At 47.7% G+C, this 26,352-nt stretch overlaps 1 protein-coding gene across 1 annotated transcript in view; it reads left to right on the forward strand.

Moving 5' to 3' along the window:
- The window catches only part of LOC101735537 (intermembrane lipid transfer protein VPS13D), a 51,371-nt gene that overhangs the window by 20,196 nt on the left and 4,823 nt on the right, over positions 1–26,352 (forward strand). The window contains exons 35-69 of the mRNA XM_038013239.2: positions 241–403; positions 929–1,127; positions 1,893–2,030; positions 2,224–2,375; positions 2,521–2,682; positions 2,773–2,897; positions 3,281–3,418; positions 3,671–3,812; positions 4,127–4,294; positions 4,690–4,792; positions 4,881–5,071; positions 5,606–5,704; positions 6,031–6,194; positions 6,380–6,551; positions 6,627–6,760; positions 6,853–7,078; positions 7,232–7,376; positions 8,596–8,818; positions 9,888–10,083; positions 10,278–10,484; positions 10,851–11,060; positions 11,343–11,573; positions 12,063–12,235; positions 15,333–15,477; positions 15,662–15,858; positions 17,304–17,429; positions 17,647–17,761; positions 17,932–18,112; positions 18,272–18,426; positions 18,528–18,746; positions 18,876–19,054; positions 19,563–19,725; positions 20,016–20,198; positions 20,999–21,173; positions 21,319–21,450. Of these exons, the coding sequence (XP_037869167.1) occupies positions 241–403; positions 929–1,127; positions 1,893–2,030; positions 2,224–2,375; positions 2,521–2,682; positions 2,773–2,897; positions 3,281–3,418; positions 3,671–3,812; positions 4,127–4,294; positions 4,690–4,792; positions 4,881–5,071; positions 5,606–5,704; positions 6,031–6,194; positions 6,380–6,551; positions 6,627–6,760; positions 6,853–7,078; positions 7,232–7,376; positions 8,596–8,818; positions 9,888–10,083; positions 10,278–10,484; positions 10,851–11,060; positions 11,343–11,573; positions 12,063–12,235; positions 15,333–15,477; positions 15,662–15,858; positions 17,304–17,429; positions 17,647–17,761; positions 17,932–18,112; positions 18,272–18,426; positions 18,528–18,746; positions 18,876–19,054; positions 19,563–19,725; positions 20,016–20,198; positions 20,999–21,173; positions 21,319–21,450 (5,831 nt within the window). The remainder of the gene's footprint in view (positions 1–240; positions 404–928; positions 1,128–1,892; positions 2,031–2,223; positions 2,376–2,520; positions 2,683–2,772; positions 2,898–3,280; positions 3,419–3,670; positions 3,813–4,126; positions 4,295–4,689; positions 4,793–4,880; positions 5,072–5,605; positions 5,705–6,030; positions 6,195–6,379; positions 6,552–6,626; positions 6,761–6,852; positions 7,079–7,231; positions 7,377–8,595; positions 8,819–9,887; positions 10,084–10,277; positions 10,485–10,850; positions 11,061–11,342; positions 11,574–12,062; positions 12,236–15,332; positions 15,478–15,661; positions 15,859–17,303; positions 17,430–17,646; positions 17,762–17,931; positions 18,113–18,271; positions 18,427–18,527; positions 18,747–18,875; positions 19,055–19,562; positions 19,726–20,015; positions 20,199–20,998; positions 21,174–21,318; positions 21,451–26,352) is intronic.

Here is a 26,352-nt window from a genome sequence, read left to right on the forward strand (position 1 = left end):
AACGCGTACTTAGCGCGCGTCAGAGCGCTAAACTAACGCCGCGCTATTATAGCGCTGGCGCTCTGTTTGACGGTATGTTACCACAGTAGTACATCACATCTCGGCGTCATAGCGTAGCGCTTTGACGCGCGCTAAGTACGCGTTCTGTTTGACGAAGCCTTAAGTGTGTATTCGTGTCCGGGAGCTGACCTCGCGCGCAGGGAACAGTAGCACGAAGCTAACTGGTGACTGCGCCCGCAGGCTGAGCGGCGCGGAGGCTGCGCAGGCGGGCCACGACTCCAGCCTCAGCGTGGAGCTGGGCGCGGTCACGTACGTGCACACCAAGAGGTTCGTGCACGAGCTGCAGACCTTCGCCGCAGAGTTCAGTCTGTTGCGCCGCGTCATCATGCAGGCCAGGCTTAAGGTGAGGGGACACAGCGGGATTTTCAAATTCAACCTTAAAGGTACATACATAATAGGGAAGGTCTATGAGGTTGTTACCGCACCTCACTTGTATGTCCATTGTCCATACTTTTACACAGATTTTGAAAGTTTTTCACTTTAATGATATGATTTTTTTAACACGTCAACATTGTTTTTTATATTAAATTTTATTTTAATTTATATTCCGAAAGCAGTATTATCGATCTTTAAGCAGTATCCGAAATGGTTAAAATGACTTTATCGGTTTAACATAGGGTATTTTATCTTCATGTTACAACTATAGACCATTCACGATAGTTTCCACACACCTCTTAGGAAGTTTTATTCTCATTCATTTTTATTTAAAAAAAGTCTAACAGAATTTTAAGGTCAATAATTGTAATTACAATAAATTTTAAAGTACAATAAAACAAGGAATTTAAAATTGTAAATGAATGCATGTGGTATTAGGACGGTGCTACACATATAATGGTGTAGGTAGCGAGACAGTCGTGTGGGTCCCCAGGTGTCCCCCCCCGAGCGGCGGGACCGCGCGGCGCGGGTGCGGGTGCGGCTGCGCGCGGCGGCGCCCACCATCGTGGTGCCGGTGTCCGGGCGCAGCGCCCGCGCGCTCACCGCCCGCCTGGACGCGCTGGAGCTGGACACCGCCTTCCGCCGCGCCGGCCAGCCCGGCACCGTGTCCGCGCTCCGGGACGCCGACGCCAGTGAGTCCAGCCATTCAGTACAGATGACAAAAAAATAGTATTTTTTATAAAAGTCAATAATCACAGTAATGGATCAACTGAGTAAAAACAAATTGTAGTGGTTGGGGCGCGCACCCACATACCCCATTAAATCAAATAATATACAACTAACAATAAAGTAGTAGTAGTAGATTTATTTTTCCAAATGGAAAAGCATATGTATCATACCATACAGCCTAATCTTTTATATATTTTATTTTGTTTTATGAAATATGATACTATGAAATGAAATGAAGATGATTAATGTGAGACATCAATCAACTAGGATGAAATTAAATGAAATGAGATCAGATGATATGGGATGAAATATAATCTCAGTAAAATGGTGGTCATTTACTGAGATTTTTTTAGTGGACTTTTTGGAGGATCCCGAGAAGTTACGTCCAGCGGCTTTGTTTCATTTTCCCACATTTGTGCACTGTCACAGATATTAAACAGTTAATAAACCACCGTTATTGCACATTTAAACCTGAAGAAACACTAAATAGACAAAATAAAACAAATCACACAACTTCACTCCTTGCTTTCCCGCCAAAAAGTCCCCCAAACGATAAAATTTATCAAATTATTAACAATGATAATTACGACAGCAATGCAGATTGACGTATGTCAAAATGTATGAATCGTAGATTGTAGCTTCCGTTCAGTTACCCTTGGCGTGCCCGCACGTGGCTCGGTGTCTTACCACCCGTGCCGAGGTGACGATGAGATGTTGGTTGCATCAAGGTGAGCGCGAGCTGCTGGAGGTGCGCACCGTGAAGCTGGAGGGGCTGTCGCTGCGGTGCGGCCGCGGGCCCCAGCTGCTGCAGGCGCCGGCGCAGCTGCTGCTCTGCATCGAACGGAACCTCGACCCCACACACAACGGTAACCGTACAACACATTGGTATCACAACTCAGCGAGGCTCTCCCGACACAAAGTGCTTACCGTCGCTCACTCCTGAAGTAATGCACCAGAACCAAGCCGTTGCTAGTCTTCGTCAGATATTTTCTAAAATTTCATGAAAAGAAGAATAAAGTGGTTGTCATAGTAATTAATACGTTGTGTATATGATTACAGTGGCGGACATGACCATCCAGGGCACCCTGGCGACGCTGGTGTGCTCGGTGGACGCGGCGCAGTACGGCGTGGTGCGCGGCGTGCTGGACCACAACCTGGGGGACACCCTGCCGCCCGCGCCCGCCGCGCCCTCCCCGCCGCCCCACCAGCAGGTGCCCCAGCCTCTACACTTGAATCACGCTACCAATAATTACATAATAGCACTCGTATAACACAAAAGTATATTATTTAAACCGACGTCTCCGAGCGAAGACGCTTTGGGGGCCGCCGGCTGTACCGCCTCCGTACCGTCCGCAGGTGTGGACCACGTTGTCCATAAGGCTGGAGCTGCTCGACGTGACCGTGCGCCTGGAGCCCGAGCACGGCGTGACGTCGCTGGCCTGCATCAATTTCATCAAATCGCGTCTGCTCGTCGAGATATATTCCGACCTCAGCCAGGACATCGACTTAGTGTCGCAGGTTGCTATTGGTTACGTAGTGTGCCCGCACGCACGCCCGCACGCCCGCACGCACGCACGCACACACTCACTCACCGCGCGTTGTGTGCAGGAGATCCTGGTGAGCGACACGCGCTTCGCGGCCGAGCCCGCCAACCGGCGCGCCAACGTGTTCGCGCGCATCGTGCAGCCCATGCCGGAGCACCCGCACAGCGTGCAGGCCGAGGTGCACGCCAGGTGCCGCGCCTCCTACAATGTTCAATACAGATTATTAAATGTTTTTGAATTAACTTATAGTTGTTGTGGCGCATGTACGTGAACAAGGTTCCTGACATCTCGTGGTAAGTGAGAGTCGCTGTCCAATCATGAGATTGAAGTCTCTCTCGCCACTCCGCCGTCCGCAGCGTAAACGTAGACAGAATAGTGGGACTGCCCGCCGTACCGCTATAATAATTAAGTATATCTATGTTTTTATTAACTTGATATACGACGTTATTTTATTATCGTAGTAATCGTTTGGTTAAGCACGTGTGTACTTAGAATGACGATGTACCCACTGCCGGACGTGTTCCCCCGCCGGACACGACGAGCTAATGGTTCATAGTCTCGCATGTAAACAGGAAGCGGCAGGACTCCTCGGCGTACACCATCCTGATCAACAACATGCGCCTCATGGCCATCCTGGACTGGTGGGAGGCGGCCGGCAACTTCATCCTGCAACCGCCGCCCCCGTCAGCAGACGCAGGCCAACCCAACATGTAATTATAGAACATTTAACCGGTCGCTAATTATGTGGTAAACGTTTTAAGACACGAGGAGTGCCGAGACGCACCGGACAGAGAGGGCGCCGCCCGCCCGGACTCTAGGCGGCTACAAAGTCTGTAAAACTGTCAAAAAGTGTTATTTATTTTATAACGAATAAGTCTAGAGCGGGAACTCCGCGCGTGAGGTCGTCTCATTGTTTTAATCTCATTGAATTTCAATATGAAGTAGTTTGTATTTGCTGGTAGCGAGGAGTCGTCCCACGCGCGCGGCTCGAGCGCGGCGCCGCACGACGAGCCGCGCCTGGAGCTGAAGCTGAACGTCACGGACTCGCAGCTCGTGCTCGTCGAGGACGCGTCCCTCTGGGACACCAACGCCGTCATACTGCGGGTGAGCCTCGGCCCACAGTCCACTAAAGCCGTTTTACATTCTTTTAATAATTATTGTCAATATTGTCGTCCATAATTATTATAAAATATTTTGCTAAAATAATAATGTAATTTTTTATAATAGTCCTATCTTGTCCACATTCCTGAGATACACAAAAAAAAAAAACTTTTAATAATAATAATAATAACGAAGATTGCAAACGGAAATAGTGTTCGATTCTTACAATGAGCGGTCGAGGCCGCGTGGCGGCGGACACTGTCCCCGTGGCCCGCGCGCTCCCCGGGTGCAGAACCCTGAACGTGGGGCGGTTTCAGAGCACGACCGTGCTGCGCTACGCGGGCGGCAGCTCCGTGCCGGTGTCGTGCTCGCTGTCGGAGCTGGAGGTGTTCTCGTGCGTGCTGGGGCTCGAGGAGGAGACGGCGCTGTCCATCATCGACCCGGCCGCCGTGCAACTCACGCTCCACGCCGACCGGACCCTGCACGTACGTACACCCGGGGACGCGGGCAGGTGGACGCAGCTTCACCCTCCGCCTTATTCATTTCTGGAAATACTGTTTTTATTTAAACAGTAGGCGGGATCTTAATCAAATCCAGTCAGTCGCGTTGATTTGAAACTTGGTTCATTTATCGAGGGCCGATGACTATACAATAATAAAACAACATTGTGCGAATACTCTGATCTGGATCTTCAAGAGTAACGCTTTAAGCCTAGTGGTATCTCGTGCGACCTTACTCATTTTTACCATAAAAATTTTTTTTCTATACTTATAGAAAATTGTTTTCTATTTTTTAGTTGAGCTAATTACAAGTGTGTTTTTTAGTTTTTTACAGCAAATATTTATATTAATAATCGAAGTTTTGCGACTTCCTTGAGCAGGTACAAATGGGCACGTTGAACCTGCGACTCTCGTACCACGACATGCGCATGTTCGCCTCCATGTTGCAGTCGCTACCGGTCCAAGTGCGGGCCGCTCTGTCGGGTGAGCTCAATACATCATTACAGCCCAATCTCGCGTCCAAATTGTTCATTGACAGTTGACGATGAAACCTGAACGTTATGACGCACAGGTAAAGCAGAGGAGCCGCTGAAGAAGGAGGACGTCCCCGCGAACAGCGTGTACATGCGCGCGCCGCCCGCCTGGCCCGCGCCGCTCGCCCGCGCGCACCCCCCGCACGCCCGCGCGCACCCCCCGCTGGCCCGCACGCGCCCGCCCCCCGCGAGCCCGCCCAGCGCCGTGTGGCCGCTCGCTGCGGTGCAGGTGGGCGCACGGACGCGGCTTCTTATTGAGAACAAACAAGACCTAAAAGTCGATTGATGGTTTTAAAAATACTGAGAGTTCCAAATTTTTTTAATACTTAAGCGAATTAATGAGATTTCTGCCCGCCTGGTGTTCAGTGGTTACCAGAGTCCATAGACATCAATTAATTATTACCTTGAAGTACCCATTGTCCCATTTCTTCTAATTCTCAATTCTATAGTACAACGGCTGTCCCAGCATTTAGTAATCGAAAGATTTTAATTTTTAGTGTTGTTGTTTGTTGCACCACTGCACGCAATGGAACACTTTACATTGTATTGCGGGTTCACAAAATATCAACTTGCTGGAATAACTAAAAATAACTAAATAATTAATAAAACTAAATAGTTGTGCACGCATTACCTAACTTTTTTGGATAGATTTGTATTTTTGATGGTCTCATTTACTTAGACTTTACGAGTATATAAATCTTAATTAGAATGTAGTAGAGTATAGTAAAGAGCAAGAGAGTACATAAAGCTCGGGACTGCGCAGGTGACGGCGGACTGCGTCGCGCTGTGCGTCATCGACGACTGCCTGGACTCCGACGTGCCCCTCCTGGAACTGTCCCTCTCCGAGCTGCAGGTGGAGCAGGTGTGCAGCTGTCCATGTCCCCTGGACCGGTAACGTAATGGCTGTATGTTACAGACCGCATCGAGCCGCGCCCGGGGCACACTTATTATATGTATGAATATATAGACACAACTGAAGCGCACACTTTAATTAATTAGTTTAGTTTAGTTCTGGGCCTAGATGGACCGTAGGTAACTTTTGGGACAAATGATGTAGTCAGTGCTCTAAGCGCACCGCAGCGCAGTGCGGCTCGAGTCGGCTGGGACACCACAGCCTCGTTGCGTTACACTAACGTTTCATTGCTGTCGTCACAAACAAGTCGCTGAGTGTCGGTTGTACTCGTGCAGGATCTCCGCAAGGCGCCCGGCTCGCTGGAGGACCCGGTGCTGGTGTCGAGCCCGGCCAGCCCGGTGCGGGGGGGCGCGGGAGGGGGCAGGCTCGCCGCCGGACTCGCTGTGGACTACTACAACCGGACGCTGTCCAGTTGGGAGCCCATGGTCGAACCTTGGAGGTCAGGACCTTATCAATTCTACTAATATCTCTGATTTTTCTTCATGACATTTTAACGCGATTAAGAATATTGCGATCCTCAGAGGATGCAATTATTTGACTGTTGCGGGAATAATAATTAGGTAGGCAGTAGTAGGCTAATAATTCTCATTCTGTGTCAGTCAAAGCTCTCTGGTTTCTCTTCAGGTTCGAGAGTCGATGGGAGACGAGTTTGACGAGCGAACTGTCCCTGTCCCGGGCCCAGGTGCACGTGACGTCAGCGGAGACGCTCAACTTGAACGTGACGTCAGCGCTGGTCGAGCTGTTGATGCTCGTACGGGCCAACTGGACCGCCGACTACTACGCGCCGCACGCACAGGTACTGCGCTCCGTCTCAGCTAGTCGCATCGAATGTCAGAATGAACGGTTTCTGTATGTTGTCTGTCGTACGCAGTCCGGAGCGACGGAGCAGTCACCGAAAAGCAGCCCGGCCGGCCACAGGCGACGGTCACCGTTCGTGCCCTACGCTCTACGGAACCACACCGGTCACAAGCTGTGGTTCACGACGCTGCTGACCACCGTGGACGAGTGAGTCACGCGACACCTCCGCACTGCTGCAGATCTCTTCTTGTCATAGCCATATCATAGTTGTGCTAAATATTGCGTGGCGTGCTCGGCAGGATGAGGCCCACGGGCCGCGGCGACGGGTGCGGGCCGGACGACACGTGGATGTTGGTGCGGGCGCAGCACACGGAGCCGTTCTCGTTCGGCGGGCGGCGGGCGCGGCGGCGGCCCGTGGCGGCGCTGCACCGCTGGACCGTGCTGCTGCGGCTGGACGGCTGGGACCCCCCCGACCCCGTCTGCGTGGACCGCGTCGGCCTGTACTTCCGGACCCTCACGCACACGGTACCGCACTGCACCACGGTGCCTACAAACGATACTCTCGCTCGTCTTGTATCAGAAACATTCCGTTGCGGCCCCTGTACTACATCGCCTACCACCATGTCCCTGGCGAGCCGTTCTGCCTTCCTCCCACCTGAAGTGCAACCACTCTTTCAGAAAACCGGCGCAGAGGCTCGCATCGTGTTCGAAGTGTCGTTAGAAGGATCAGCCAGGAAGCTGGTGACGGTGCGCTCGGCGCTGCAGCTGGTGAACAAACTGCCTCACCCAGTCGAAGTCAGGATGGACCACGCGCCCTCCACTGGTAATTGTTTACCTATTTTTTATTAAATAAATATATAGGATCCATTTTATTTATATATTTAGAGACACAGTAGACATCGTAAATAATTACAATTTAAATATTTATTATATCTATCTATCCATCTATATATTAAAAAAGGATAGGGATATTTAGCTCAAAATTCAAGCTAATTGTCCATATACACTTACTGCGCAGTGAGCTCGGTGCCCGCGACGTCGTCCTACCAATGCACAAATGATTCGAATAATCGAAAAAGTAAATGTTAAATGTGGGAATTTACCGTCAACGTCAACTTAGGTCAACCGTTAGTAAGTGGGTATGTTTGAGTAACCGAGATGAGCGCCCGAGGCTCAGCACGGTCCAGTAAGTAGTGACGCGTGGTGCAGAGGAGGGCGACACTGCGGGCGCGGTGCGGGCGTGGTGCGCGGCGCTGCAGCGGCCCCGCCTGCCCCCCCGCGCGCCCCCCCGCGCGCCCCCCCGCGCGCCGCCCCTCGCCCTGCGCCCCGCGCTCTCAGCTCGCGGTACTCACGCCTCGCATCACTCATCTGTCTCTTATCTGCAGTCCTATTGTAAATGAAACTTTCCCGCTGATTACAGACCCCCACTTTGTTATCACAGCCACTGGTATTCACTAGAATTTATAAAGTATAGACCTTCGACAAGTTAACTAAAAATTAATATTTATTTGACTAATACGATCGCACGTTAGTAGTATGACAGAGCTCAGGTGGAGGATGGCCGCGTGCCACATGTAGAAACATTAACTTGCAACCTCCCCGCACGTTACGTTTGACGACCGAATCATCATCGGGTGATTTTGTTATGCAACGCTTGGAGTGACTTCGTAATGGATTTGACGCCGTGTCCGCCGCCACGCGAACTAACAATACGAATTAATAATTCAGAAACATGTTTGCTTTGGTGTGTGCTCTGAACAGTTGACAATGTAGGAGGTTGTTCGAATATTTGGTAATATTTTAAAAATAATTATTTAGATATGTAAGTTAGTACAATTTTACAGTTGAATCTTGTATGTATATACATACATAATTTTATAAATTACATATAGGTATTATAACAAATATTAATAGTAATTATTCGTGATTACGATTAAAGTGACAATTCGCGTGTACGCGGTCACATGACACGATCGCCACCGCAAGACGTCATACATATATATATTTAAACTATAAAGTCCATTTGTGTGTTGCGTGTGTAGCGCAGTGGGTGGGGGGTGGCGTGCGCAGCGCCCGGGTGTCGCCGGGGGACTCGTGGGCGGCGCCGTTGGAGGCGGAGGGGGGCGCACTGTGGACGCGTCCCCTGCCCCCCGCCCCGACGCCCGCGCACCCCTACTCTCCCACCGCCATACACTGGAAGGACGCCTCGCCTTCCAAGCCCTTATTGCACTACTCCTGCACCGCGCCGCCCGATCACGTCTACAGGTGAGCTTTGCAGTAAACTTCATCAAACACATGTTATTCAAAAAAACATAAACTTTAAGAAATGGAAATCAAAAGTATTTTATACCAGTGATACTTTTAAATAATATTTGTGTAATAGTAAATTGTGCACCAAGCGCGTGTGAAATTGCAAAAATTGACAAACACGTGGGAAGAAATGTCCAACTTTTTTCCCGCGGAGCACATACTATTTTTTCTCCTACCAGGCCGAAAGTTCGTGGAGTATCGAGCGGCGGACCAGGGGCGAAGCCCCGGTGGGGTCCCGGGGAAAAGCCCTGGCGGGGGTAGGGGAGCGGAGCCCTCCCTACTCATAAAAAAACAATTTAACTGTTTTTTAATTTTTAAATAAACTACTACTAATTAAATAAGAACTGTCTGATGAACTCATCTTTGTTTAATACTTCACTATTAAATTTTATTGCCTTTTGTTTTTATTTCACTTTTACACTAAACCCAATATTGCAAATTACCCGAGCACAACAATGGCGGAGAATTTTAGGTGCGTGAGAGCAGACGTAGACACTAACGCGCATGCGCACTTGTCAGTACCCAGGGAGGAAAAGTTACACTTTCTTCCCTGTATAGCGGGACGAAAACCGAACTTTCGGCGTAGATAGGAGAAAAAAATAATGTTTTAACTTTATTTATAAAGTAAAGAATAACACAATCAACAACTGTTTAACTATTAATTTGTATAACGACTAAAAATAAGATAATAGTGGCACGGCTTGAGTATTAAATGAGTCGTCTATTATCAAAGGTGGCAATCTGTGCATTTGGACAAAAAAATGTTATGGATATGTCAATACAGATTGATTTGAATATAATCGTCTCCTTCAAAGAATACAGTTCAAAACCTGCATTAAATAAAGGTTAATACTTAACCTGTTATTTATCTAAGATGTCGTTCAGAAGAGTTTTGTGACTGCCAATGGAATACAAAGTCAATAATTCGTTTTTCTGATTTACCAATAATTGTCCAAAAGTCACATTGCCGGCTTTGATAATAGTCGACTCAAATATGCTTAGGTTCTATTCTATAATGATTCAGGTTTTGCTGTGTGATGATACGGGAGCGGTTCCCACCGGACCGCGGCCCTCCCATCGCGGGCCACACGCTGACCCTGGTCCCAGCGCTGCGCCTGGAGAACCTGCTGCCTCTGGAGCTGCAGTATCGGTCTGTTAACAAAGCGGGCCTCGTCGTGCACGGCTCCGTCGCGCCCGGAGACACCAAGCCATTTCATCAGGTGAACCTTCAATGTGTGAATCTTAACGACAGGTGCCTACGTTTATAGATGACGCCTTAAACATGCCTTTAAATTATATAAGTGTACAATATGCCTTGACCGTGCTTAAAGACCCCACATGTATTTTTTTATGACGCCAACAGAATTTCCATAAACAAGAAAACATTGTATAATATGTTCCAATCAATATCTAGGTCAACGTTGAAGAAGGCGTAGAACTGAGCATCAAACTGGAAGGGTTCGGTTGGTCCACTTCCGTCGTGGTGGGGGGTCCGGGGGGTGCCGGGGGTGCCGCGGGAACACCGGCCTCCTTCAGCGCCAAGATCAAGCTCAGGGACACCCGTTCTCGGCGACTCTACCTTAACGCTCGGGTCACCGTCAAGAAGACTGATGGGATGAAAGTAAGTGCGTCGACTGTTCGCTTCTTATCGACGATGAGCATTACCAGAAAGTGTAATGGTCGCCTCTACAGCAGACGAGCTTTTGGCTCAACTCTTGTGGTTACTGCTTAGCGTGTGTAAGGGGTCGCGGTGCGAGGCGCGCGTCAGGGATTGTCGCTTGCTGTAATGGTATAACAAGCTGAACTTTAGCATGGGAGACTTTCCGGTACTAAGCACACAATTGGAATCATCATAGAATGAATGCTCTGCCGCGTGACACTGACCACTATCGCTTCCTAACTCTCCTTACCTAATGGAAGTATCTAGTCCAGTGCGTCCGACTGTGCTGTGTGTGAGCTCAGGAGTAGTGGTGTGCCGCGCCCGCAGGTGTCTGTGTCGGCCGCGTACTGGCTGGTGAACCGCACCGGTCTGCCGCTCGTGTACCGCGCTGAGGGCAGTGCGGCAGACGCGGCAGGACAGTTCGCGGAGCACGAGTTGGCGCGGGTCGTGGCGCCTCTGCTCTTCTCCTTTGCCGAGCCTGATGCCAGGCCCACGCTCTGTGCGAGGCTGGGTCGTGGACTCCCTGGGAATCCGGAGGTGAGGCCATTTAAATCTTAAAATATATATTGGAACTATTTAAAATATTGAATGGATTCCATTTTGTAAATAATCTAATTTGACCACCGGCTCTCCTAGTTAATGACAATGCCAGGGGCATCAAAGCTGCTGCTTGACATGGAATGATTATTAAGGGTGATTTAGTTGAGGAACCAAATGTTACAGAGCCTTACTAACATCGGGAAGATTGATACGTAAATAAATGAAATGATTATTCGGTAAATCCATTCAGTACTAATTTTGAAGTGACGCATTACACAGTGGTGCTCACCGTTCGGGCTGGGCCCCGGCGTGAGCGTGAAGCGGCTGGAGGTGCGCGGGGAGGGCGAGGGCGGGGGCGGGGAGCGGGTGTACGCGGTGGGCGTGTCCGTGCGCGCGGGCCGCGGCCGCTACCGCCGCACCAACATCGTCACGCTGGCGCCGCGCTACCAGCTGCACAACAACACCACGCGCACGCTGCAGTTCGCGCAGGCCTGCGCCGCCACCACCCTGGTGCGTGCTCGCCAGCCCACAGTACAATATATTCAGGTTTCAAACCTTGACCCTCGAGTGACGTCCAAAAAGCCTTGACCTTTAACGGCCGTCTGGTGTAGTGGTAAGTGACATGGTCACTACACAAGGGGGTCGCGGGTTCGAATCCCGCCAAGGGAAGATATTTGTATGATAAATATAAATGTCTTTTCCAGGGTTATGGATGTCTATTAAATATATGTATGTGTATAATAAAAATCTTACATTTATTTCCGTTATCTGGTACCTGTAACACAAGTTCTTTACGAACTTATCACGGGACCAGTTAACGTGGCGTGATTGTTAGTAAATATTTATTTATTTATTTATATATAAAAAAAAAAGAAAAAAAAAAAAAAACCTGTACATAAAACATGTACTAATAAAAGAATACGCCAATTTTGTACAGTAACATTTTGGTCAAATTGTTGATCGCGACATCAAAACAGTGTAAACACAATGTGACGACAGAACGACCCGGGCGCGGCCGCCGCGCAGGTGACGGCGGTGGCGGGCTGCTTCCTGCCGTGGCAGTGGGCGCGCTGGGAGCGGGAGCACTCGCTGTGCGTGAGGGTGCCGCCCGCGGCCGCCTGGTGCTCGCCCTTCCGGATCGACTCCCCTCGCACCCTGCACGCCGCTTGCAGGTTAACTTTTTTTTTTTTTTTTTTTTTTTTTATTGCCTTTGTAGGCAGACGGGCATACGGCCCACCTGATGGTGAGTGGTTACCGTCGCCCATGGACTTCAGCAATGCCAGGGGCAGAGCCAAGCCGCTGCCTACCGCTTAATACTCTCCATAAGCCTCGTTTGAAGAAGGACATGTCATAGCGCTCGGGAAACACCGTGGAGGGGAGCTCATTCCATAGCCGGATGGTACGTGGCAAAAAAGATCTCTGGAAACGCACTGTGGATGACCGCAGTGGCTCCAGGTAGTATGGATGAACTCTACTCCGGTGGCGGGCGGTGCGATGGTAAAAACGAGATGCTGGTATCATCTCGAACAATTCCTCAGAGCACTCCCCATGGAACATACGGTACAAAATACAGAGGGAACCGAAGTCCCTCCGCAGACCCAGAGGCTCCAAACGATCCGAGAGAATGGGATTATCGACAATCCGAACGGCCCTCCTCTGTATGGAGTCAAATGGAAGAAGCTGGTATTTGGGAGCCCCGGCCCAGAGATGGGAGCAGTACTCCATGCGAGGCCGGACTTGTGCTTTATAAAGCAAAAGTCTTTGTCCAGGCGTGAAGTACCGCTTCGCTCTGTTGAGGACTCCCAGCATTTTGGACGCCAACTTGGCTTTGCCTTCCAAATGACTCCGAAACTGGACATCGCTCGAAATGTCGACCCCAAGTATCCCGATACTCTCGGAAGGTTGCAGGGATACTCCTTGGAATTGCGGCGCCATGACAAAGGGGTCCTTCTTCGCAGTGAACGCGCAAACTTGTGTCTTTATCGGGTTGAATTGAACCAAGTTCAATTCACCCCATTCGGAGACTCGCCCCAGAGAGTTCTCCACTTCAGACACAAGTTTTGATCGTCTCTCTTGCACCACGCTCCGAGAGAGACTCTGATGGCCGATATATCGCGCATCCCCCGTGCTATCATCTGCATAGCAATGCATGCCATCAATAGACAGCATGTCATTGATATACAGGATGAAAAGCGTGGGAGAGAGCACCGAACCTTGTGGAACGCCAGCGTTAATGGTCATGGTATCAGAGCAGTCACCGTCTACAACGACCGTGATGCTCCGCCCATCCAAAAAGCTAGCGATCCACTTGCAGAGACCCTCGGGGATTCCGTAAGATGGTAACTTCGATAGAAGTGCCCTATGCCAGACCCTGTCGAAGGCCTTCGCGATATCAAGGCTCACAGCAAGAGCCTCGCCCTTGCTTTCCAAGGCTTCAGCCCACCTGTGAGTAAGGTATACAAGAAGATCGCCAGCTGAGCGACCGTGACGGAAACCGTACTGTCGGTCACTGATCAGCTGGCGATCTTCAAGATACCTTAGGAGTTGTGTATTTATAATTCGCTCCATCACCTTGGAAAGCAAGGAAGTTATCGCGATAGGCCTGTAGCTCGATGGGTCCGACCGGTCACCCTTCTTGGGGATAGGGTGGACGTGGGCGGTCTTCCATGAAGACGGAACCCTGTTAGTGCAATAAGAGAGGCGATACAAACGCGTTAGCGCAGGTGTCAGCTCAGGGGCGCACGTTTTCAAAACCACTGCGGGGATGCCGTCTGGCCCACTCGACTTATGGACGTCCAGGAGTCGGAGCTCCCGCCTGACTGCACACTGTGTGAAGCAGATATCTGGCAGGGAGCTATCACACCGGGGGATGTTCGGTGGTGTGGCACCCCCGTCGTCCACAGTCGAGTTCGAGGCGAAGAGTTTGACCAGAAGGTCAGCCTTCTCTTTCGCGCTGTGGGCCAGACTGTCATCGAACTTGCGCAGTGGTGGGAGACTAGACCTGCAGAAGTTTCCTTCTGCAGCTTTGGCGAGCGACCAAAAAGCACGGCTCCCGGAGGGATAGCTCTTCAATCGCTCGCCAACTCTAGCGACGTGCTCCGACTTCGCCTTGGCAATTACCTTCTTGTAGGACCTGGAAGCGGCGTTATATTTCCGCCTTTCCCCTGAGATGTTAGGATCCCGACGTCTCCTGGCATTGTCCCATGCCACGTATGCGGACCGCTTGAGGTGTGCAGCATCCCTGCTGGCATTGTTATACCAGGGTCTGCTGCGACCCCCAACGGGCACTTCAGAGGAGGGAATAAACAATTCCATCCCCTGGAGCACCACGTCTTTAAGACGGTCCGCACAGACGTCAGGATCAGCAGAGGAAAAGCAGAACCGCCCCCATGGGTAGGATGCGTAAAATTCACGCAATCCATCCCAATCTGCTGACATATACCGCCAAACTCTTCGATACCTGGTCGTCGTTCGACGATCAGGACGAGAGAGTGGTACGGCAGCACGAATAAGGCAGTGATCAGACGATCCAAGCGGAGCGTCGACCACCACACTGTATCCGGCCGGATCTGTGGTCAGCAGAAGGTCCAACAAAGAAGGCTCATGCCCCTCGATATCTGGGACACGGGTGGGCTGTGTCACCAGCTGGGAGAAGCCGTAGGCCAAGGCGAAATCGTAAGCAGTCCGACCCGGGAGGTCAGTGGTTCTGGACCCCAACCACTCTTGGTGGTGAGCATTAAAATCTCCAAGAACCACCACCTCCGCAGATAGGTACTGCTCAAGCACGCGGTTAGTCCCCTCTTGCACATGCTCAAACAGAGCTGAACCTGCATCACTGCTGTGGGACCTGTACAGGCACGCGTAGATTCGGCTATGGCCCCCGTGGTCCACGCGCAGCCACAAGAGGGACAGGTCCCGTTGTTCGAGGCCCCGAAGACGGCGACAACAGACATCAGCCCGGACGAATACGCACACCCCGGCTTTACGCAGGAAGTTGTGCTCCAATACGTAGCCGGGGTATTCAAGGTATGAGGTATCATCCTCCATAACTATATAACTCTCCATACACGTCCCGTAACCTAGAAAACTTTGCCAAAAAGACCAACTGCTGATATAAACGCGCACAACGTCCAAGCCCAGCACAACGTTAGATGGTGGTGCAAGCCGCCAAACCAAGATTAAAAAATATCTGGATCGAGCTCCCCCTTGCATTGCTTTCCCGATAGTCGTGACTAACTCAGATCAAATATTGTAAGGGTTTGTGTGCAGGGAGCCGGACGGTTCGTACCAGCTAGTGCGGGTGGAGGTGGTGCTGCAGGGCGCGACGCTGTTCGTGGTGCTCACGGACGCGGAGTGTGCGCCGCCCCCGCTGCGCATCGACAACTACTCGCCTGTCTCCATCATATACCACCAGGTACTAACGACCCCCTCGGGTGCGGGGGGTGGAGGTGTGATTGCAAAGTGTGATCTGCAGATGATTTGGTATTTCGACTACCGGACCAACTGGAGCTATGGATATTCATGATCATTTTTTTTTTATAATAGATTTAATCCGTTTATTTGTCAAACTGTACATTGGGCGGCGGGCGCGCGCGCAGGTGGGGTGCGCGGAGGAGAGCGCGGTGCGTGCGCACGGGCGCGAGGTGTGCGCGCTGCCGGCGGCGGAGGGCGCGCGCGTGCTGGCGCTGCGGGCGCCGGGCGGGCCGCCCCGACACCTGCCGCTGGACGTGCTGCCGGCCACGCACACGCTGCTCTATCAGAACTTCATCTACGTCGTCTTCCAGGCGACCGCCAGGTAATATAACGTTCACAGCACCCTCTTGTTTGGACGGAGGAAATCTCGAAGTTGGAGTGATCTTTGTATGCATCTTCAGTACTTGTCCATTCACTTCAACATTTGTCTTCGATCAACAATAGTAACTAGATTTCGGGTCGGTGCATAAAATCCGTCTCGTCAAATAACAGCGCACTTGAAATGTGAGCTCTTATTTTAGTTATTTTAGTACATGAAGTATAAACTATATTGTAAGCTTTAAACTTATAAATAATATTAAATTTTGAACAAAATTACCGATTTTTAACCACCGCTACAAATGTTGGCCAAGGCTCGGCCAACACATGGACAAACTTTTGTTTAACAGAACAGTAAATGCATGGAGTAGATTTGTGTTGTAATAATTTTTTAAAATTTGTTAGCAGCACTTCAAAATTAGTTGGTTAAAATTGGTTAATGCTGCTTTTGTGTCTGTTTGTTGGACTCTCATTAGATACTTAGCTTTCCATTTTTATTTTAGCTTTCCTAGCAATCACGTGTGCAGAATGGATCTCGATTGTCGCCATAGAAACAAGAGATGACTTTTATAAGCCAGCTAAGATCTCCGCTTATTGACATTGGACATCTTTGCCTTCCGTGCTCACGGCTACTGAAACGTGGCCGAAACATTGTAATAAAAATACCACGCTTGAAACCGTTTAAACGTTGTTTTATTATGTGCACTGGTCGCGAAAACTTAAAAATATATATTACACAAAAACGTAACGCTAATAAAATAATAAGTTATGTATAGATACTAACACACATACATTTCCAAAACATAAAAAGTAAACAACTAAACTTTTACTTTAATTCATTAATAAATTATTTTAGTGTTAAGCGCGACTCCCTTACCTCCTGTAGTAAATAGAAATCGGCATTTCAAGAAGCAAAAATAAATAAAGCAAAACGATGTTAGTTCTCAGAGCAATTAAGGGAAAAGTTACTTTATTTGTTGCTTTTAAGATTGATTTAACATTAAAAGTTGTTTAAAATATGTCTTTTTATTTGTAAGTGACAGGAGTAATTTATTGCTTTGCTCGTTTTATGTGACGAATGATCGTAAGTATTAGATAATGTTTTGGAGATTTGTGACTTTATTACTAGGTGCCATAGTTGTTATTAGTTTGAACGTAAAAGTGTTTCAAAACTTTTTTCTCCGTTTGTTAGTAAACGAATGTAGCTATATAAGTATAAATTCACGCGGACAGTTTTTGCTTTAATTTTGTACGTATCCCTTTATCTAGTTACTATTGTTGATCGAAGACATTTGTGCATTTGTTGGCTACGGACGTGAAAGTTTGTCCCATAGTACCGTCAGCAGACACCAGATGACGCGCGAGTCGATTTTTCCTAACGCCCTATATTTTAGCTATAGTCTCAAGAATAGTGGCAGAGGTGGATTAGTATTAATATGTCATTAACAGAGACTCCAACCCATCTAATACCGGGAAGCAGGCTCCGCCGGCCGACGCCGATGACAACGTGCTGGTGCTGGAAGTTCCACTCGGCTCCACACGAGTTCAGCTTGGAAGAAAACGATATGGGGACAGGTCAGATAAAACTAATTATAATTATTTTTAATGTGGATGGCAAGCTCACGGTCCATCTAGTGTTTAGCGGGCACGGCGCACGGTGAAGAGCGGGAGAAGCGGAGATGGTAGTTAGTACAATGAAATATTAGCCCTGACTCAGATAAAGTAGCCGAGTGCCATCAGGTCGAGTCAGTAATTGTGGGGACTGGTGCACATAACAGACCGTTGTATCCAGGTCACAGCTGTGGAGACGCGGACCCAACGACCAGCTGATCCACGAGGGCAGCTCCCCTCCCCAGCCCACCGACTCTCAGCTCTCAGAAGATGCGCCACTCTCGCCTCACGCTATGGTTTGCTATATTATATTTATATCTTTTTAGAATAAGCCGTTAGTAAGATTCGAGCTATTGCCAGATTTCTTACATTCTACGATAATTGCCGCTACAATTATTCAAGTAACTTATATGTTTGTCGAAATGAATAATAATTAGTTAAAGTGAGTGATGCGTGGCGGGTGCAGGTGCTGGACATCGAGGACGCGGCTCCGCGGCCGGGGCGCGCGGCGGCGCTGGTGCTGCGGCGGGCGGACGCGCGGCGGGCCAGCACGCAGGCGTGGCAGCTGCGTGCGGCGCGTCTGTGCTGTGCGCACCGCAACCTGTGCGTGCAGCCCGACCCGCCCTCGCTCATGGGGCTCGCGCCAGGTCCGTCCGCACCTCCCTAGCATCTTACACATTTAACCATTACCTCTTTAAATAGCAAGTGTATATATATTACATTGTTACGAGTGGATCGACTGGCAGCAAGGGCCACTTCTTACCGAGCCGATCTCCGGGAATGAGATTCGAATCATGTTGTCACAGGCAGTCGCGTGGTGCTGGGGATGGCGGGGGCGAGCGTGCGGCCGGAGCAGCAGGTCAGCTGGCACACCCTGCGGCCCGGCAGCGGCAAGCTGCTCCTCACGCTGCAGGCCGACGGACCCACGCGACTCATACAGATACGCGACCAACAGGCGCCCGTAATTATATCTGCTTTTGGATCTCTTTATTCTACTGATCCAACCAGAATTATAATTTAATCGAACCTGACAATCCATATTGGGTTATATATTACGTCCAGGACTCGGGCTGGGTGGAGGGCGACGGAGAGCGCGGCGGGGGCGGCGGGGGCCGCGAGTGGGAGGTGTGGGTGTCGGCGGGGGGCGTGTCGGTGTCGCTGGTGGGGGGCGGCGAGGAGCTGGTGGCGGCGCACGCGGTGTCGCTGCGGGCGCGGGCCTGCCTCACGCCCTCCGCCGCCAGCCTGGCGCTCACCCTGCAGGACATGCAGTGGGACAACCAGGTGCACCTCCAGCGTTACTTTATTAAATAATAATACTAATTCTGCTGTAGCTAGCGGCAGTTATTAGTTGACAATCTTACACGCGGCTCACAAAAATGCGGTCACTATTTTTATTTTTATTTTTTTTAGTTACTGGGCACCCCAAGCCCTGTGCTGCTGTACTGCCTCCCGGACCGCAGCGGCGCCAACGCCCCAGCCCTCCATGCGTCGGTGGAACTCCAGCGATCTCCCTCCGACAAATACAACGCGTACTTCTTCAGGCACTTGGTTGTCGCGCTCAAACCTCTGGCGGTCAGATTGGAGGAAAGGTATGTTTAAATGATTAACTTCACGTTCAAAATGTTTTCTTACAAATTTCTATTATTAGTTTATTCTTACATTTTGAATGATTAATTAATTAAGTTTGAGTAGGTAAACCTGTCCGTCCCCCTCTGGTCCCCTGAGTGTCCCCCCCTGGGACTCTATGTTCGCTCCGAGAGTGTACTCTCCCGCACCCAGACGCTCTGCACAGTGCGCTACAAATCCTCAATATATATTTATATTCGAAATCAGATCTCCGCTGGATGAGGCTGACGCTCGTGAGGTCGGAAATAGCGATGTTTAATATCTTAACGTAGCTGCTGTGAATGAACACTTACCGTCTCTGTGGCTAGGTGCGCGGCGGGACGGTCGCCTCAAGCATTAATCTGTTTTAAATTAATTGTTATGCACCGCAAAAATCATTAGACATATTTTATTGTGATCGGTCCCGCAGACTGGTGACCCTGGCGGTGGGGTCGCGAGTGTGCAGTGACCCGCTATTCCGTTGTGCGGCAGGTTGATCCTGGTGCTGTGGTCGTGGTGGCGCGAGGAGGACGAGGACAGCGCGCAGGAGCAGGTGGACGAGGCGGACTACGAGACGCGCCGCATGCTGCACAGCCTCACCGCGCTCTCCGCCACCAGATACTACTTCGGCCTACTCAAGATTATACCCAGCCAGGTCTCGCACCGACGCACCCGCGCGACCAGGGGCAGCTACCCCTAACACATACACACAGAAACACAGTACTCTATAACACGCTTTCATTCCACGACCAAAGCACCTCAAGAGCTCACGCTACGAGTGCACAGACACAATTCGCGATGGTCCCTAAGTACCAGTCCATTGTTAATTAAATGATGTTTATGTAGGGCTACCTTTACGGTCACCCAGGGCGACACCACGCACACTGTAGTATAATGTTGAGTAAGTGCAGACGAGAGCGTGAGGTGATGGCGCGGTTGGCACAGATCCGGCTGTCGATGTGCACGGCGAACAAGCTGGACAGTTCGCTGGGCTCGCTGAAGCGGCGGCTGGGCCTCACCCTCATCAAGTTCGAGGACGCGGCCGTGGAGCTGGAGCCCTTCGAACGAGTGCACGTGTTCGAAACCGCGTCCTACCTCGGCAGGCAAATGCTGGCTCATTTTAAAGACGTGAGTCACTCTTCTTATTAGTAGTATTGTCGATAATCCCATTCTCACGGATCGGGTCTGCGGAGGGACTTCGGTTCCCTCTGTATTTTTTTGTACCGTATGTTCCATGGGAAGTGCTCTGAGGAATTAAATTTAAAATATAATAATTTAGTAGGTAGGTAGGTACCACCATCCTGCTTATTTCTGCCGTGTAGCAGTAATGCGTTTCGGTTTGAAGGGTGGTGCAGCCGTTGTAACTATACTGAGACCTTAGAACTGATATCTCAAGGTGAGTGGCGCATTTACGTTGTAGATGTCTATGGGCTCCAGTAACCACTTAACACCAGGTGGGCTGTGAGCTCGTCTACCTACCTAAGCAATAAAATAAAAAAATTCGGGATGATACTGGCATCTCGTTTTTACCATCGCACCGCCCGCCACCGGAGTCGAGTTCATCCATACTACCTGGAGCCACTGCGGTCATCCACAGTGCGTTTACAGAGATCTTTTTTGCCACGTACCATCCGGCTATGGAATGAGCTCCCCTCCACGGTGTTTCCCGAGCGCTATGACATGTCCTTCTTCAAACGAGGCTTGTGGAGAGTATTAAGCGGTAGGCAGCGGCTTGGCTCTGCCCCTGGCATTGTTGAAGTCCATGAGCGACGGTAACCACTCAAGATCAGGTGGGCCGCATGCTCGTCTGCCTACAAGAGCAATAAAAAAAAACACAGTCGCATGCTACACGCGCAGAGGGTAGTAGCTGGAGGCGAGGGCGATCACATATTGCGCAGCACAAATTCATTTTACTCGTCTCCCTACAGGAATTAAAATGGCAAGCCGCCAAGATATTAGGGTCTGTGGACTTCTTGGGCAACCCCCTGGGCTTCGTGGCGGACGTGTCGGAGGGCGTGACGGGCCTGCTGCTGGAGGGGAACGTGGGCGCCCTCCTCAAGAACGTCACGCACGGGATCTCAAACTCCGCCGCCAAAGTGTCGGGTACTCTTGCTTACTGTCTCTCTGTGCGGTCCTCAGCTATTCGACGACAAACGTGCCGACTCTAGATAGTCGCAAAATCAACCTCAACTACCACAAACACTCACAAATCTTTAAAACAGATTTTAAAATAAACATTTGCGTCCAGAATCCCTGGGCGACGGGCTGGAGCGCGTGGTGTGGGACGAGGCGCACGAGGAGACGCGGCGCCGGATCCGCAGTGCTGCCCATGGACATCACCTCGCCGCCGGACTCAGGGGACTCGGGCTCGGCATACTCGGTACGGGCGCAACTTCTACCTCTTTGTTTGTTCACCCACTTTGTCGTATTTAAATAATAACTTGGATAGTTTTATAGAATTTATTAAACGTAACTTTTTAGAGACAAACAATTTGTATAAATTTTGCAGCAGTAATGGAGGGAAAATGCAATGACACAGATTATACCTATAACATAGATTACCCAACTCAACATACCGCCCCCCCAAAAACGAAGTTTTTGGGAAACATACAGTAAACAATAGCAAAATTGTAAATTTTCATTCTGATAAGCTCCAAGAGTTTAACCAAACAAATTACTAGAATTTACAATATCAAACATAAATCAGATTTCAAAATACAAATCAGAGAGTACAAAACAACCTATAATAAATAGGTGAATTTTATGAACATTAGGTCATTCTTAATGTATCATTAACTTTACATGAATAAATATATATTTTTTAAACATCCTTCTTGACCAATCCTTTAACCATTATTGCCAATTAAATGTTAACTATTTGTATTAAATATATTTATAGATTTACTTAAGTTTAATTAAGTAAAAAACAAAACAATAAAGTTTATAAAGTAACCAAATTTTAAGTTTAATGAAAGTTATTCATTAATTGGCAATTTACACAGTCTACTAATGGATCTCTTAATCAATTTACCACAACATTTTAAGCTGTAAACTCTACAGATGTTATCAGAGCCAGGATATTTATCAACTATGCGACCTAAGGCCCATTTGCCTGGAGGAAGGTGATCTTCCTTAATCAGAACCACTTCTCCAATTTTAAACTCCTCCTTTATAGTTAACCATTTAGGTCTTTGTTGTAAACGTGTGAGATATTCCGTCTTCCATTTATGCCAAAAGTTTTGAAGTATCCTCTGAGTATGTTGCCATCTAGACAGTCTGTTTACATTCACCTGGCTAAGATCTGGTTCAGGTACATTGATTGGAGCTTCTCCAATGAGAAAGTGTCCAGGAGTAAGGACATTTAAATTGTCAATATCATTATGATCTATTGGACATAGTGGCCGCGAGTTTAAGCAGGCTTCAATCTGGCACAGTGTGGTGGACATCTCTTCAAAGGTAAGTGTTCTATCAAGAATTCTTCTTAAGTGATATTTTATAGATTTCACCCCAGCTTCCCATAAACCTCCAAAATTCGGGCTATAAGGTGGGTTAAAGTGCCAATGGGTTCCATCTTCAGCTAAAATGTTTATTAAATCTTCAGGTATACTTAATTTTGCTTCTTGCCACATTTTTGCTAATTCTTTACTGGCTCCTACAAAGTTTGTACCTTGATCACTCCAAATGTGGGAGCATCGACCTCTTCTGGCAACAAATCTTCTAAAACATCCTAAAAATGACTCGGTGCTTAAATCTCCAACCAGTTCCAAGTGGATTGCTTTAGTTGACATGCATATAAATATACATATGTATCCCTTAGTGCATTTCATGCCTCTTCCTCTGGAAACCAGAATCTGTAGTGGGCCTGCAAAATCTACTCCTGAGTGTAGGAATGGACGAGTGGGTGTTACTCGTGCTGCAGGTAAGTCTCCCATGAGTTGGTGTCGGACCTTAGCCTTCTGCTTTGCACATATTAAACATTTATGTATTGTAGCTGATATTAATGATTTTACTCTTATGATCCAGAATCTTGATCTAACAAAATTCATTGTGAGTTGGAGTCCTCCATGAAGTGTCTTCAAGTGTGCATCACTAACTATCAATGTTGCAATGGGGTTCTTATGACTTATGATCATAGGATATTTAGCGTCATTTTCCATTTCCGCATTTCGTAATCGACCGCCTACTCTGAGAAGACCTTTCTTGTCTAGATAAGGATTGAGATTCTTCAGTACACTTCTATTACTTACTCCAGTCCCTTGTAACAAATCGTGGATTTCATGTTCAAAATCATTATGTTGTGCTAACCGCACACATGTTTCAAGAGCCTCTGTTAACTCCAGTGGGCTGAAGCACTTTGTACTAATGTTATCGCTACTTCGTTTAAAATTCAAGAATTTTTTGCAGTACACAATAGTTCTTTGTAGTTCCATCAAGTTGTTAAAGTTTTCAAATTGATTGTGTATATAATTTCCTTCATTATGATTATTGTCTATTTTTATGTTTGTATTGATAATTGTTCTTCTCAACTCTAGGTCAGTAGAAATATTATCTCCGCGAGACATCAATATTTCTTCATGGGTGAGCCATTTAGGGCCGTTCCACCATAAACTAAATTCTTTGAGATCTGAAAGAAGCATTCCTCTTGATGCTATGTCTGCAGGGTTGTCTTGAGACTGTACATGATACCATGCATTTCCAATATTGTCAAGCACTGTTACTACACGATTTCTCACAAATGTTTGCCATCTCGTCGGGTCTCCAGTAAGCCATGATAGTACTATGGTAGAATCTGTCCAAGCAAAGATTTGTTTCCTTGGTATCCGTGTAGCACGACTGATGTGTTTCAAGAGCTTTGATAATAACACCGCACCGCACAGTTCCAAACGGGGCAGTGAGACTGGTTTAACAGGTGCGACTCTAGTCTTCGCTGCTATCAGCATAGTTTTATATTCATTATTGTAAGTTTTGACTCTCAGGTAAGCAACTGCTCCATATGCAATTGTTGATGCATCACAAAATCCATGTATTGACACATCTTCTATGACATCACTAGTAATAAGTAACCAGCGTGGTATTTTAATTTCCTTTAAATAATTTAAGTTGTTTCTCATCTCTAACCAATCTCTTTTAGTTTCAGAGTCTACTTCTTCATCCCAGGTAAGTCTTTTCAACCATAGTCTTTGTATTATTAGTTTTCCAGGTAACAAGGCAGGTGCTATCCAACCAAGTGGATCAAATAAGCGTTGTATCTCAGCAAGTATACTTCTCTTAGTAATGGTAAGTGGCACTTCTGGCAAATTAAGATTATACTGTAGCACATCATCTCCTATATTCCATGATAACCCCAATGTTCTAACAGTTCCTCCCAGGTTCATATCCACATTTATCAATGTACTTCTTTCTGTAGGTGAAATATTTTTCATAAATTCAATACTGTTAGAAGACCATTTTTGTAATTTGAAACCGCCACGATTCAAGATGTCACTAACATTTCTCGCTGATTCAATGGCTTCACTTACTGTATCGTTACCAGATAATAAGTCATCCATCCAGAAGTCTTCCTTAATTATTTGAGTTGCTTCAGGGAAATCTTTGCCTTCATCTTCTGCAACTTGTTGTAGAGTTCTTACAGCAAGGAACGGAGCCGAAGCAGTTCCAAATGTTACCCGAAGCAATCTGTAATCTTTGACTTTAAGATTTGGATCAATTCTCCACAAGATTCGTTGGTAATCTGCATCCTGTTTGGTAACCAATATCTGCCGATACATTTTCTCAATATCTGCTATGAAACAAACTCGTTTTAGTCTCCATCTCATAACCAATGATCTCATGTCTTCTTGCAATTGTGGGCCAACTAGTAACTCATCATTAATGGAAACATTATTAGATCCCATTGAGGAGGCATTGAACACAGTTCTTACTTTGGTAGTCTCACTTGTATCCTTTACAACTGCATGATGAGGAAGGTAGACAGAGGGTTTCCCTAATTCTTCTTCTGGTACTTCTTCCATATGATTCAATTCAATATATTCTTGCATCACTTTAGTGTATTCTGTCTTTAACTTCATGTCTCTCTGTAATCTTCTCTCTAGTTGTGTTAATCTTCTTAGTGCTATATCCCTGGTATTACCTTCTGTACTTAGTATGACATCTGATTTAAAAGGTAATTTCACAATGTATCTTCCTTCATTGTCTCTCCTAACATTTTCAGAATAAATGTTCTCACAGAGTTCCTCTTCTTGTGTAAGTTTTCTTTGATTATCACAGTCTAACTCCCATAGTGTGTGTAAAATTTCATCAAAATCCATGTGGTGGTGCATAACTGTAATTTTCCTTTCTTCAATGTCATTGTGTATCCTTCCAAAGAGAATCCATCCAAAACTTGTATGTTGTGCGCATGGTGAGCCAGGAGGACCTCGAATAACTTCATTTTTCAGAATGGCTGCATATACTTCTACACCTAGAAGCATATCAACTCTCCCTGGTTGATTAAAGGTGGGATCTGCCAGCTTGAGACCTTTCAAATGCGACCAGGTGAGTGTGGAGTCGGCAATAGTTGTGGACGGTAAGTATGTTGTTAAACGTGAAGGCATCACATATGCTTCCACGTTGAGCTTGAAATTGCATTTGTATCTAGATAATATTTCAAGCTGGACTGCGAGATTTACTTCCGTTTGTGTAGATCCAACTCCAGTGATTGTCCCCTTAGTGGGTGTTCCTTTGACTTTCAAAAGTTGTACTGCTCTTTCACTAATAAAATTAGCCTGTGACCCTTGATCTATTAAGGCGCGCAATACTGTATAATGTCCTGTACTATTCTTAACAGTTATCAATGCTGTAGCCAGCAATGCTGTGGACCGCTTTGTCGCCATATGCGACAGTATAGCAACGTCTGCATCATTATCCTTTATAGGGCCTGGTTGGATGTTTGTGTCTTCAACTTGTTTATAGTTTGTCTCTAATCCATTGATTGTTTTGTGTAGTAACGAATGGTGTCGCTTACCACAGATTCTGCATGATATTCTGAGTCGACATTTAAAAACTGGGTGTCCTGGTAGTAAGCAATTATAGCATAAATTCTTGTTCTTCACAAAACCAATTCGTTCATCTGGTAACAGTTTAATAAATTCTTCACAATGACAAAGGGTATGATTTTCTTTACATTTAATACAGATCTTTTCTGTTGTGGAAATTTGGAATGTTTTTTGTTTATAAGATTTCAATTCTTTTGTTTGAGGTGTGTATGTTACTAATTCCATTGTTCTAAATTTACAATCTAGAA

This window comes from Bombyx mori, chromosome 10 (assembly GCF_030269925.1).
Source record: "Bombyx mori chromosome 10, ASM3026992v2".
Lineage (NCBI taxonomy): Eukaryota > Metazoa > Arthropoda > Insecta > Lepidoptera > Bombycidae > Bombyx > Bombyx mori.